Below are 12,590 nucleotides of genomic sequence, written 5' to 3' on the forward strand. Positions count from 1 at the left end.
CTGGTTAAATAAAGGTTAAAAAAACTGACCTGGCTAAGAAAACAAATATTTTGTCAGTCAGTCTCACTCAGATATCAAATTAAAAACTGCAAACATTTCTCTCCAGCCAATAGCAAAATGTGTAGAATTGCAGGAAATTAAGTTAAGATATATATATTATTTATTTTTTTACCTCAGCTGTCAAGAGGGGGGACACAAAAACATTTTGCTCGCAATGTAGGGGGGCCAGTCATGATGACTACAGATTTTTTGTGTCCCCCACCCCTGTCAAATCTGCCCTTCCCTGCCCTAGGCCAACCATACCAAACGTCCCCAAAGGATTGGTGTGGTCTGGGGCTGGTGCACTTGGTTTCTGGTAAGGGAAAAGCCCAAACACATCTGTTGACTTCCCCACTTGAGGACCCCGTCCCCTCACGGTGGCACACACACACACACACACACACACACACACACACACACACACACACACACACACACACACACACACACACACACACACACACACACACACACACACACACACACACACACACACACACACACACAAAGACCCCAAGTACCAACCAGTGGACACAATCTGATCATGGTAGAAAGGACTTGACACTTTCTACCCACTAATGTGATTTTCACTACTGAACTTGACCTGAAACCCTGATCCTGGGTTTGTTTTGATTCAATGGTCTTGATTACGCAATCTTTACAGGAAACGTATGATTAAGCAGAAGTTTGTTGGGTGTTCCCCCCCATCCTCCGTCACCCCAGCCAACCCCTTTCTCGCTCTGAAAAACCCCCCACAGATCCAGACGTACCAGATCAGGTTCCTAATTTTAGGGTTTAAAAGCTAAGGCTCTGGTCAAGAATGATCAGTCATCTCCTCTCCTCCAGCCGGTTCTAGCCTTCTGAATCAGACGAGAACACAGTTGAAAACACTACAGAACATCTCCATGGCAACCATGCAGCTGTGCCACAGAACAATAGCGTGCCTCGCTCTCTTCACTGTCGTTCTCTCAATAACGACCACTGACACTGGTAAGTACAGTCTACTACTGTAGTGAATTTGGGGGGTATAGCCCTTGCAGGACTTGAATCAACAACTTTTCATCTGTTTTCCCCACTAAACTTGACCTTATCTCAGGGTCCCATTAGCTATATACCAGCAAGCCAGGCGCTTGTGTGCGTGCGTGAGTGCCAGCGTGCGTGTGTGTGAGCTGTGGTGTGTTTAGCCTTGAGCCAGGCAGCGGGCTGGTGAATAATCGACAGATCTGTTGAATCTCAGAACAGACAGACAGTCTTCTCTCCATCTCACACTGCATCTCTCACCCTGCCTGCCGAGCCACTAATCATACCTCCCTCTGTAACTGACGAAGGCCAGAGAGACAGCAGTTACGCAGAAACAGGGGAGTGAAGAAGGGATTCAGAGAAGGATAGAGATAGACTGATACGATGCAGATGGACAGAGAAAGAGGGAGAGGGAACATTTAGAGAGAGAATGAGATACTGTACAAGGATGCGGTCCATTCCTTGGTCCTGGAGTGCCTTCCACCCGGGCTCCTGTCAGACCCTGGCATCTGTGCGAAAACACTTTTGGTGACCTACCATGGTTCCTGACTCCTCGAGACACCTGTAAAGATCAAGACTCATCGGCAAGCTCCGACTGGTCTCCTTCAACCTCTGTCTGTCCCTCAACGTCCCTGGTCTCACATATCCCTGGACTTTGTCACAAGTCTGACCCCATCTGATGGCAACACTGCCATCCTGACAGTAGTGGGCCGGTATTCCAAAGCCGCCCACTTCATTCTTCTCCCCAAGCTACCCTCCGCCAAAGAGATGGCCAGCGGCTCTTCTACTGGCCATCTCCGTGTATCGACGACAAGCGGACCGCCACCGGATCCCGTCTCCCGGTATTGTCTCGGGGAGATGGTATGGCTGTCCACCCCCGATCTGCCCCTCCGGATGGAGTCCCACAAACTTTACCCCAATTTATCAGCCCTTTCCCCATCTCCAAGGTTATTAGCCCCTCTGCTGTTTGCCTTTTCAAATCAAATCAAATTAATTTTATTTATATAGCCCTTCGTACATCAGCTGATATCTCAAAGTGCTGTACAGAAACCCAGCCTAAAACCCCAAACAGCAAGCAATGCAGGTGTAGAAGCACGGTGGCTAGGAAAAACTCCCTAGAAAGGCCAAAACCTAGGAAGAAACCTAGAGAGGAACCAGGCTATGTTTTGTTGCCCCGTACCCTCCCACCGTTCATGTGTCTAGAAACAAACCCATGTCTCACAGCCCTTTGTCTCCTGTTTTTGTTTGTAAAGCCTACCAGTGATTTTCCCCTTGCTCCTGTCTGTTTCTAGTTCCTGTTTTCTAGTTTTCCCAGTTTTGACCATTTTGCCTGCCCTGACCCTGAGCATGCATGCCGTTCTGTACCTTGTCACACCACCCTGGATTTTTTTTTAACCTTTCAATGCCCTGCCCCTGCCTGCCTTTCTGTACCTTTTGGAATCTGACCTGAATTTCTGACCTTTGCCTGTCCTTGACCTGTCGTTTTGCCTGCCTCCTGTTCTAGTAATAAACATTTGTTACTTCGACACTGTATGCATCTGGGTCTTCCCTAAAACGTGAAAGACTGACCTTTTCACAAAACTGATATATCATTTATAGATCGTCAGGTAAGTGTGCTCTTGACCGGCTTGATGTTCTTTACCATTCGGTCATCAGATTTACCACCAATGCTCCATACAGGACACATCACTGCTCTCTATACTCCTCTGTAAAATGGTCATCTCTGTATACCTGTCGCTTATTTATAAAACCCTCTTAGGCCTCACACCCCCCTATCTGAGATACCTACTGCAGCCCTCATCCTCCATATACAACATCCGTTCTGCCAGTCACATTCTGTTAAAGGTCCCCAAAGCAAACACATCCCTCGGTCGCTCCTCTTTTCAGTTCGCTACAGCTAGGGACTGGAACGAGCTGCAAAGAACACTCCAACTGGACAGTTTTACCTCAATCTCTTCATTCAAAGATTCAATCATGGACACTCTTAGTGACAGTTGTGGCTGCTTTGTTGTCTCTACCTTCTTGCCCTTTGTGCTGTTGTCTGTGCCCAATAATGTTTGTTCCATGTTTTGTGCTGCTGCCATGTTGTGTTGTTGTCATGTTGTGTTGCTACTATGCTGTGTTGTCATGTGTTGCTGCCGTGTTATGCTATGTTGTCTTAGGTCTCTCTTTATGTAGTGTTGCGGTGTCTCTCTTGTCGTGATGTGTTTTGTCCTATATTTTTTATTTATTTTTCATTTTTAATCCCAGCCCCCTTCCCGCAGGAGGCATTTAGCCTTTTTGTAGGCCGTCATTGTAAATACATTTACATTTACATTTAAGTCATTTAGCAGACGCTCTTATCCAGAGCGACTTACAAATTAGTGCATTCACCTTATGACATCCAGTGGAACAGTCACTTTACAATAGTGCATCTAAATCTTAAAGGGGTACTAATCTCAGTGGTAGGGAGGCGAGCAGGCCAGAGGTGGATGAACGCAGTGCCCTTGTTTGGGTGTAGGGCCTGATCAGAGCCTGGAGGTACTGAGGTGTCGTTCCCCTCACAGCTCCGTAGGCAAGCACCATGGTCTTGTAGCGGATGCGAGCTTCAACTGGAAGCCAGTGGAGAGAGCGGAGGAGCGGGGTGACGTGAGAGAACTTGGGAAGGTTGAACACCAGACGGGCTGCGGCGTTCTGGATGAGTTGTAGGGGTTTAATGGCACAGGCAGGGAGCCCAGCCAACAGCGAGTTGCAGTAATCCAGACGGGAGATGACAAGTGCCTGGATCATACGAATTAGTTCTTAACTGACTTGCCTAGTTTAAAAAATATATATATATGTTTCTCTTTATCTAGCTAATAGAATACCTACCTATCTTTCTTCTCTCCGTCTAACATCCCCCTCTCTCTTTCTCTAGCTAATTAAATATCTACCCCCCCTTCCCCTCTCCGTGAAATCCTCCCGCGCTCTCTATCCCCCTCTCCCTTGCCTTTCAGACGTTCACTACCAGCAGGGGGTAAGAGAGAGCTCAGAATGATATTTATTTATTTATTTCACATTTATTTAACTAGGCAAGGCAGTTAAGAACAATTTCTTATTGACAATAATGGCCTACCAAAAGGCAAAAAGCCTTCTGCGTGGACGGGGCCTGGGATTAAAAATATATATATACACTACTGGTCAAAAGTTTTAGATCACCTATCAGTCGAGGTTTTTTCTTTATTCGTCCTATTTTCTATATTGTGGAATAATAGAGAAGACATCAAAACTATGTACCAAAAAAGCCCAAATAAATTGACAGAGTTCAAGTAACAGATACATCTCAACATCAACTGTTCAGAGGAGACTGTGTGAATCAGACCTTCATGATTGAATTGCTGCAAAGAAACCACGATTAAAGGACATCACTAAGAAGAAGAGACTTGCTTGGTCCAAGAAACACAAGCAATGGACATTAGACCAGTGGAAATTTGTCCTTTGGTCTGGAGTCCAAATTGGAGATTTTTGGTTCCAACCGCCGTGTCTTTGTGAGACGTTGTGTGGGTGAATGGATGATTGCTTCATGTGCATTTCCCACCGTAAAGCATGGAGGAGGAGGTGTTATGGTGTGGGGGTGCTTTGCTGGTGACACTCTGTGATTTATTTAGAATTCAAGGCACACTTAACCAGCATGGCTACCACAGCATTCTGCAGCGATATGCCATCCCATCTGGTTTGGGCTTGGTGGGACTATCATTTGTTTTTCAACAGGACAAGGACCCACCATACCTCCAGGCTGTGTAAGGGCTATTTTACCAAGAAGGAGAGTGATGGAGTGTTGCATCACCTGGCCTCCACAATCCTCCGACCTCAACCAAATTCAGATGTTTTAAAAATAATAATATTTAACCTTTATTTAACTGGGCAAGTCAGTTAAGAACAAATTCCTATTTACAATGACAGCCTATGAACAGTGGGTTAACTGCCTTGTTCAGAATGAAAGATTTTTACCTTGTCAGCTCGAGGAGCCAATATAGCAACCTTTCAGTTACTGGCCCAACACTATATACATAAGTCTAACCGCAGAGTGAAGGAAAAGCAGCCAACAAGTGCTCAGCATATGGGGGAACTCCTTCAAGACTGTTGGATAAGCATTCCAGATGAAGGTGGTTGAGAGAATGCCAAGTGTGTGCGCAAAGCTGTCATCAAGGCAAAGGGTGGCTATTTGAAGAATCTCAAATATAAAATCAAACACTTTTTTGGTTACAACATGATTCCATGTGTGTTATTTCATAGTTTTGATGTCTTCACTATTATTCTACAATGTAGAAAATAGTACAAATAAAGAAAAACCCTTGAATGTGTAGGTGTTCTGAAACTTTTGACCGGAAGTGTACATATATAAGTATAGGATAAAACACACATCCCCAAAAAGAGAGACAACACTACATAAAGAGAGACCTAAGACAACATAGCAAGGCAGCAACACATGACAACACAGCATGGTAGCAACACAATATGACAACAACATGGTAGCAACACAACATGGTAGTACAAAAGATGGTACAAACAATATAAGAGTGTCCATGATTGAGACTTTGAATGAAGAGATTGAGATAAAACTGTCCAGTTTGAGTGTTTGTTGCATCTTGTTTTAGTCTCTAGCTGCAGCGATCTGAAAAGACGAGCGACCCAGGGATGTGTGTGGGGGACCTTTAACAGAATATGACTGGCAGAACGGGTGTTGTACGTGTAGGATTAGGGCTGCTGTAGATATCTCAGATAGGGGGGAGTGAGGCCTAAGAGGGTCTTATATATAAGCATCAACCAGTGGGTCTTGTGATGGGTATACAGAGATGACCAATTTACAGAGGAGTATAGAGTGCAGTGATGTGTCCTATAAGGAGCATTGATGACAAATCTGATGGCCAAATGGTAAAGAACATCTAGCCGCTCGAGAGAACCCTTACCTGTCGATCTATAAATTATTTCTCCGTAATCTAGCATGGGTAGGATGGTCATCTGAATCAGGGATAGTTTGGTAGCTGGGGTGAAAGAGGACCAATTACGATAGAGGAAACCAAGTCTAGATTTAACTTTAGCCTGCAGCGTTGATATGTGCTGAGAGAACGACTGTCTAGCCATACTCCCAAGTACTTGTATGAGATGACTACCTCAAAGTCTAAACCCCCAGAGGTAGTAATCACACCTGTTGGGAGAGTGGCATTCTTCTTACCAAACCACATTACCTTTGTTTTGGAGCTGTTCAGGACACCGTTAAAGGAAGAGAAAGCTAGTAGGACACTAAGAAAGCTTTATTGTAGAGCACTTAAGACAAATTCCCAGGAGGGGCCAGCTGAGTATAAGACTATCATCTGCATATAAATGGATGAGAGAGCTTCCTACTGCCTGAGCAATGCTGTTGATCTAAATTGAGATGAGCGTGTGGCCTAGGATCGAGCCTTGGGGTACTCCCTTGGTTTTTATTTTATTTGTATTTAACTTGGTAAGTTGACTGAGAGCACATTCTCATTTACAGCAACGACCTGAGGAATAGTTACAGGGGAGAGGAGGGGGGGTGAATGAGCCAATTGTAAGCTGGGGATGATTAGGTGGCCGTGATGGTATAAAGACTAGATTGGAAATTTAGCCAGGACACCTGGGTTAACACCCCTACTCTTACAATAAGTGCCATGGGATCTTATGTGACCACAGAGATTCAGGAGACCCAATTAACGTCCCATCCGAAAGACAGCACCCTACATGGGGCAGTGTCCCCAATCACTGCCCTGGGGCATTGGGAAAGAGTGCCTACTGGGCCTCCAACACCACTTCCAGCAGCATCCAGGGACTGACCAGGACCAATCCTGCTTAGCTTCAGAAGCAAGCCAGCAGTGATGTGCAGGGTGTTATGCGGCTGGCTTGCAGTGGCTGAGACGGCAGATTTTCTGACTTTATACGCTGCACTCTTTGAGAGAGGTAGCACACCAATTCTCTTTAGCCGGCCCACAAGACAGGAATGGTTTACCATATCAAAAGCTTTGGACAACTCCATAAAAATAGCAGAACAACATTGCTTAGAATCAAGGGCAATGGTGACATCATTGAGGACCTTTAAGGTTGCAGTGACACATCCATAACTTGATCGGAAACCAGATTGCGTACCCGAGACAATACTATAGACATCAAGAAAGACAGTTGACAAGTTTTTCCAACAATTTTGACAAACAGGGCAAAATAGAAATATACCTATAACAGTTAGGATCCGCTTGATCTCCTCTTTAAGTAAAGGACAAACCATGGCTGCCTTCCAAGTAATGGGAACCTCCCCAGAAAGGAGAGACAGCTTAAAAAGGTCAGAGATGGGCTTGGCGATGATAGGTGCATCAACTTTAAAGAAGAAAGGGTCTAAACCCAGATGGTTTTTTGGGGGTCAAGTTTCAGGATCTCTTTTAACACATCGGACTCAGACTGCCTGCAGGGAGAAACTTTGTAGTGGGGAAGGGGTAAAAGAGCGAGAAGCATCGGGGATAGTCGCATTAGAAGGGGTAGGAGATGAGGAAATGTTGGACGGGAAATGAGGCATGGCTGAGTCAAATAGGAACCCTGACTAAACGAAGTGGTGACTAAAGAGATCAACCATGTGCTTCTTGTCAGTTTCAACCACATCATCAACATTAAGGGACATGGGCAGCAGTGAGGAGGAGGGTTTATTCTCCAGATCTTTAACCTTTTTTTCAGAACTTCTTTGGGTTAGACTAACAGAGAGATAACTTCTCCTTAAAGTAGCTAACAACTTTTTCCTTCCGGATAACCTGAGTGCACCTATTTCTTATTTGCCTTATGTTATGCAGGTGAATGAGGACCCAAAAGCGACTTGGCGAAAACAGAGTCTTTAATCCAGTAAAGTAAAAATACAATCATAAAGCACAATTCCACTCGTAATGACGAGAACAACTCGATCTTGAACTGCAGGTTGCCTCGGGAAGGCACTTGAACGTAGCAGACTCAGACACCTGCTCACCAGGCAGCATCTGAGGGAAACACGACACGACAGGGCGATACACAGACACAGCACGGTGAACAATAGACAAGGATCCGACAGGGCAGGAACGGAAAACAAGGGGAGAAATAGGGACTCTAATCAGGGAAAAAGATATGGAACAGGTGTGGGAAGACTAAATGATTGATTAGGGGAATAGGAACAGCTGGGAGCAGGAATGGTGACGATAGAGAGAAGAGAGAGAGGAAGGGAGAGAGAAAAAGGGGAACGAACCTAAAAAGACCAGCAGGGGAAAACGAACAGAGGGAAAAGCAAAATGACAAGACAAAATAAGACAAAACATGACAGTACCCCCCCCACTCACCGAGCGCCTCCTGGCGCTCTCGAGGAGGAACACTGGCGGCAACGGAGGAAATCATAGATTCCAGCACGTCCCGAGAAAGAACCCAACTCCTCTCCTCAGGACCGTAGCGAAAACGATTAGGGTACTACTCTAAAAAAAAAAAATGAGACACGGGTAGAGAACTGAAAGCTTTAGAGCAAACAGGACCAAACAGGCCAGGAGAGTAACAACTAGGGACAGACTGAGACACAGCAAGGGCAGGAACAAGAACAGGAGAGAAGCGATGGCAGGGAACAGACTGAGACCCAGCAAGACCAGGAGCAGAAGCAGAAAAAAATTACCAGACTTCTTCTGCGCGCAGTCTGAACACGCAGCCATGTCACGCTCCTGAGTAGGCCACCAAAACCGCTGGCGAATAGAAGCAAGCGTACTCCCGAACGCCGGGATGGCCAGCTAACTTGGCAGAGTGAGCCCACTGAAGAACAGCCAGACGAGTAGAAACAGGAACGAAAAGAAGGTTAGTAGGACAAGCGCGTGGCGACGCAGTGTTTGCTTAACCTGTCTTTCAATTTGTCAACCCGACAACACGCCCAACAGGAAGGATCCCCTCGGGATCGGTAGGCCACAGCAGAACTAAAGAGACGGGATAAAGCATGAGGCTTGGTGTTCTTAGTACCCGGGCAATAAGAAATAACGAACTCGAAACGAGCGAAAAACAACGCCCAACGAGCATGAGCATTCAGTCGTTTGGCAGAACGGATGTACTCAAGGTTCCTTTGGTCAGTCCAAACGACAAAAGGAACGGTCGCCCCCTCCAACCACTGTCGCCATTTGCCTAGGGCTAAACGGATGGCGAGCAGTTTGGTTAGGTTACGTTCCGACGGTGACAGGCGATGAGAAAAATACGCACAAGGGTGGACCCCATCGTCAGTATCGGAGCGCTGGGACAGAATGGCTCCCACGCCCACCCCGACGCGTCAACCTCAACAATAAACTGTTTAGTGACGTCAGGTGCAACAAGGATAGGAGCGGATGCAAAACGCTTCTTAAAGAGATCAGAACAACAATCATACGACCGGTGAGGAGGAAGGGAGTTGGTTCTGGACCGACTGAAGACCGTGCGCAGACCATGATATTCCTCCGGCACTCCTGTCAAATCACCAGGTTCCTCCTGAGAAGAGGGGACAGAACAAACAGGAGAAATAGCAGACATTAAACACTTCACATGACAAGAAACGTTCCAGGAAAGGATAGAATTACTAGACCAATCAAAAGAAGGATTATGACACACTAGCCAGGGATGACCCAAAACAACAGGTGTAAAAGGTGAACAAAAAATCAAAAAATGGTCTCACTATGGTTACCAGATACAGTGAGGGTTAAAGGTAGTGTTTCACATAATATACTGGGGAGAGGACTACCATCCAAGGCGAACATGACCGTGGGCTCCCTAACTGTCTGAGAGGAATGTCATGTTCCCGAGCCCAGGCTTCGTCCATAAAACAGCCCTCCGCCCCAGAGTCTATTAATGCACTACAGGAAGCTGCCGATCCGGTCCAGCGTAGATGGACCTAAAGTAGTACATTACTTGACGGAGAGGACCGTCTAGTAGCGCTTATCAGTCGCCCTCCGCTTACTGATGAGCTCTGGCCTTTAACTGGACATGAAATGACAAAATGACCAGCGGAACCGCAATAGAGACAGAGGCGGTTGGTGATTCTCCGTTCCCTCTCCTTAGTCGAGATGAATACCCCCAGCTGCATGGGCTCAACACCTGAGTCAGTGGGGAAAGATGGTAGTGTCGGGGAGAGGGGGACACAGTTAACGCGAGCTCTATGAGCTCGGTGACGAAAGATCTACCCGTCGTTCAATGCGAATAGCGAGTTCAATCAAAGAATCCACGCTGGATGGAACCTCCCGAGAGAGAATCTCATCCTTAACCTTAGCGTGGAGTCCCTCCAGAAAACGAGCGAGCAACGCCTGCTCGTTCCAGTTACTGGAGGCAGCAAGAGTGCGAAACTTAGAGTAATCCGTTATGGATCGATTACCTTGACATAGGGAAGACAGGGACCAGGAAGCTTCTTTCCCAAAAACTGAACGATCAAAAACTCTTATCATCTCCTCTTTAAAGTTCAGATAATTGTTAGTACACTCAGCGCTTGCCTCCCAGATAGCTGTGCCCCACTGCCGAGCCCGACCAGTAAGGAGTGATATGACGTAGGCAATCCGAGCTCTCTCTCTTGAGTATGTGTTGGGTTGGAGAGAGAACACTATATCACACTGGGTGAGAAAGGAGCGGCACTCAGTGGGCTGCCCAGAATAACATGGTGGGTTATTAACCCTAGGTTCCGGAGGCTCGGAAGACCCGGAAGTAGCTGGTGGCACGAGACGAAGACTCTGACACCGTCCTGAAGGTCGGAGACCTGAGCGGCCAGGGTCTCAACGGCATGCCGAGCAGCAGACAATTCCTGCTCGTGTCTGCCGAGCATCGCTCCCTGGAACTCGAGTAGAGTAGAGAGAATCCATAGTCGCTGGGTCCATTCTTGGTCGGATCCTTCTGTTATGCAGGTGAATGAGGACCCAAAAGCGAGAGAAAACAGAGTCTTTAATCCAGTAAAGTAAAAATACAATCATAAAGCACAATTCCACTCGTAATGACGAGAACAGACTGGAGACTCGATCTTGAACTGCAGGTTGCCTCGGGAAGGCACTTGAACGTAGCAGACTCAGACACCTGCTCACCAGGCAGCATCTGAGGGAAACACGACACGACAGGGCGATACACAGACACAGCACGGTGAACAATAGACAAGGATCCGACAGGGCAGGAACGGAAAACAAGGGGAGAAATAGGGACTCTAATCAGGGAAAAAGATATGGAACAGGTGTGGGAAGACTAAATGATTGATTAGGGGAATAGGAACAGCTGGGAGCAGGAACGGAACGATAGAGAGAAGAGAGAGAGGAAGGGAGAGAGAAAAAGGGGAACGAACCTAAAAAGACCAGCAGGGGGAAAACGAACAGAGGGAAAAGCAAAATGACAAGACAAAATAAGACAAAACATGACACCTTATTTCTCACAGCCAGTCAGCCTGAGTATGCGTGTGCCGAGCCTTTCGCCAAATGTAATTCTTAATGTGGATCACAGTCGAACCAGGGGCTGAACCTGTTTTTAATTCTCATTTTCTTTATGGGGGCGTGTTTGTTAACAATACCACTGAAAATATCAAAAAAAGAAGGTCCAAGCATCTTCGACAGAGGGGATCAAGCTGATTCTATACCATTTTACAGAGGTCAGTTCATGAAGGAAGGCTTGCTCATTGCTCATTAAAGTTTTTTTAGTAAGTGTTTATGACAAATCAGGTCCTTCCACTGAGTAGCTACATTACGAACACATGCTTGTAAAACAGTGATCATTAAGGTCATTACAGAAAACACCAGACTGATACCTAATCAGGATTATTTGTGAGGATAACATTGAGGAGAGTAGCCTTTTCTGGGTGTTTGGCGTCATGCCTTGTGGGATTGGTAATAATCTGAGAAAGATTTAGGGAGTTCCATTGCTTTAGGAATTGGTCAGGTCCCAGTTCAGGTCACCTAGCAGGACAAATTCAGACTTAGTGTAAGGTGCAAGGAGAGAGCTTAGGGCAGGTAGGGTACAGGCCGGTGCTGATGGAGGACAATAGCACACAGCAACAGTTAACAAAGAGCTATTTGAAAGTTTAATGCTTAAAACCAGCAAATCAAATTGTTTTGGGACAGACTTGATGGAGACAACTGAGCACTGAAGGTGATCCTAAAGTAAAGATTGCCACTCCACCACCTGTGGAAGATCTGTCTTGCAGAAAAAGCTTATAACCAGAAAGGTTAACATTAGTATTCAAAACACTCTTCCTTAACCACGTCTCAGTAATGACCAACACATCTGGATTGGAGCTGTGAACACACGCTTTCAATTGATCCATTTTAGGTAATATGCTTCTAGTGTCAACGTGCAGAAAACCCAGACTTTTGAGAGAGCAGAGCAGAGATCAGTGAAGCAGATATCAGAGCACAAGTCAGGATTGGGGCTAGCAGCATTAGACAGGCCAGGGTGTACATGCACATTTCCAGATATCATCAACAGTAATACAATCAAGGCATGACAGAGTACAGGGAGAGCTCTGCAGTGCTGATTTAAGACATCTGAATGTGCATTAGATGGCAACAAGATCATATTGTACAGCA

At 46.1% G+C, this 12,590-nt stretch overlaps 1 protein-coding gene across 1 annotated transcript in view; it reads left to right on the top strand.

Annotated features, from left to right (window-relative positions):
- The first annotated feature begins 810 nt into the window (after positions 1 to 810).
- LOC124040846 (C-C motif chemokine 2-like) overlaps positions 811 to 12,590 on the top strand; it is an 18,920-nt gene continuing 7,140 nt past the window's right edge. The window contains exon 1 of the mRNA XM_046357945.1: positions 811 to 1,029. Coding sequence (XP_046213901.1) covers positions 945 to 1,029 — 85 coding nt within the window. The 5' untranslated portion in view covers positions 811 to 944. The remainder of the gene's footprint in view (positions 1,030 to 12,590) is intronic.

This window comes from Oncorhynchus gorbuscha, linkage group LG08 (assembly GCF_021184085.1).
Source record: "Oncorhynchus gorbuscha isolate QuinsamMale2020 ecotype Even-year linkage group LG08, OgorEven_v1.0, whole genome shotgun sequence".
Taxonomy (NCBI): domain Eukaryota; kingdom Metazoa; phylum Chordata; class Actinopteri; order Salmoniformes; family Salmonidae; genus Oncorhynchus; species Oncorhynchus gorbuscha.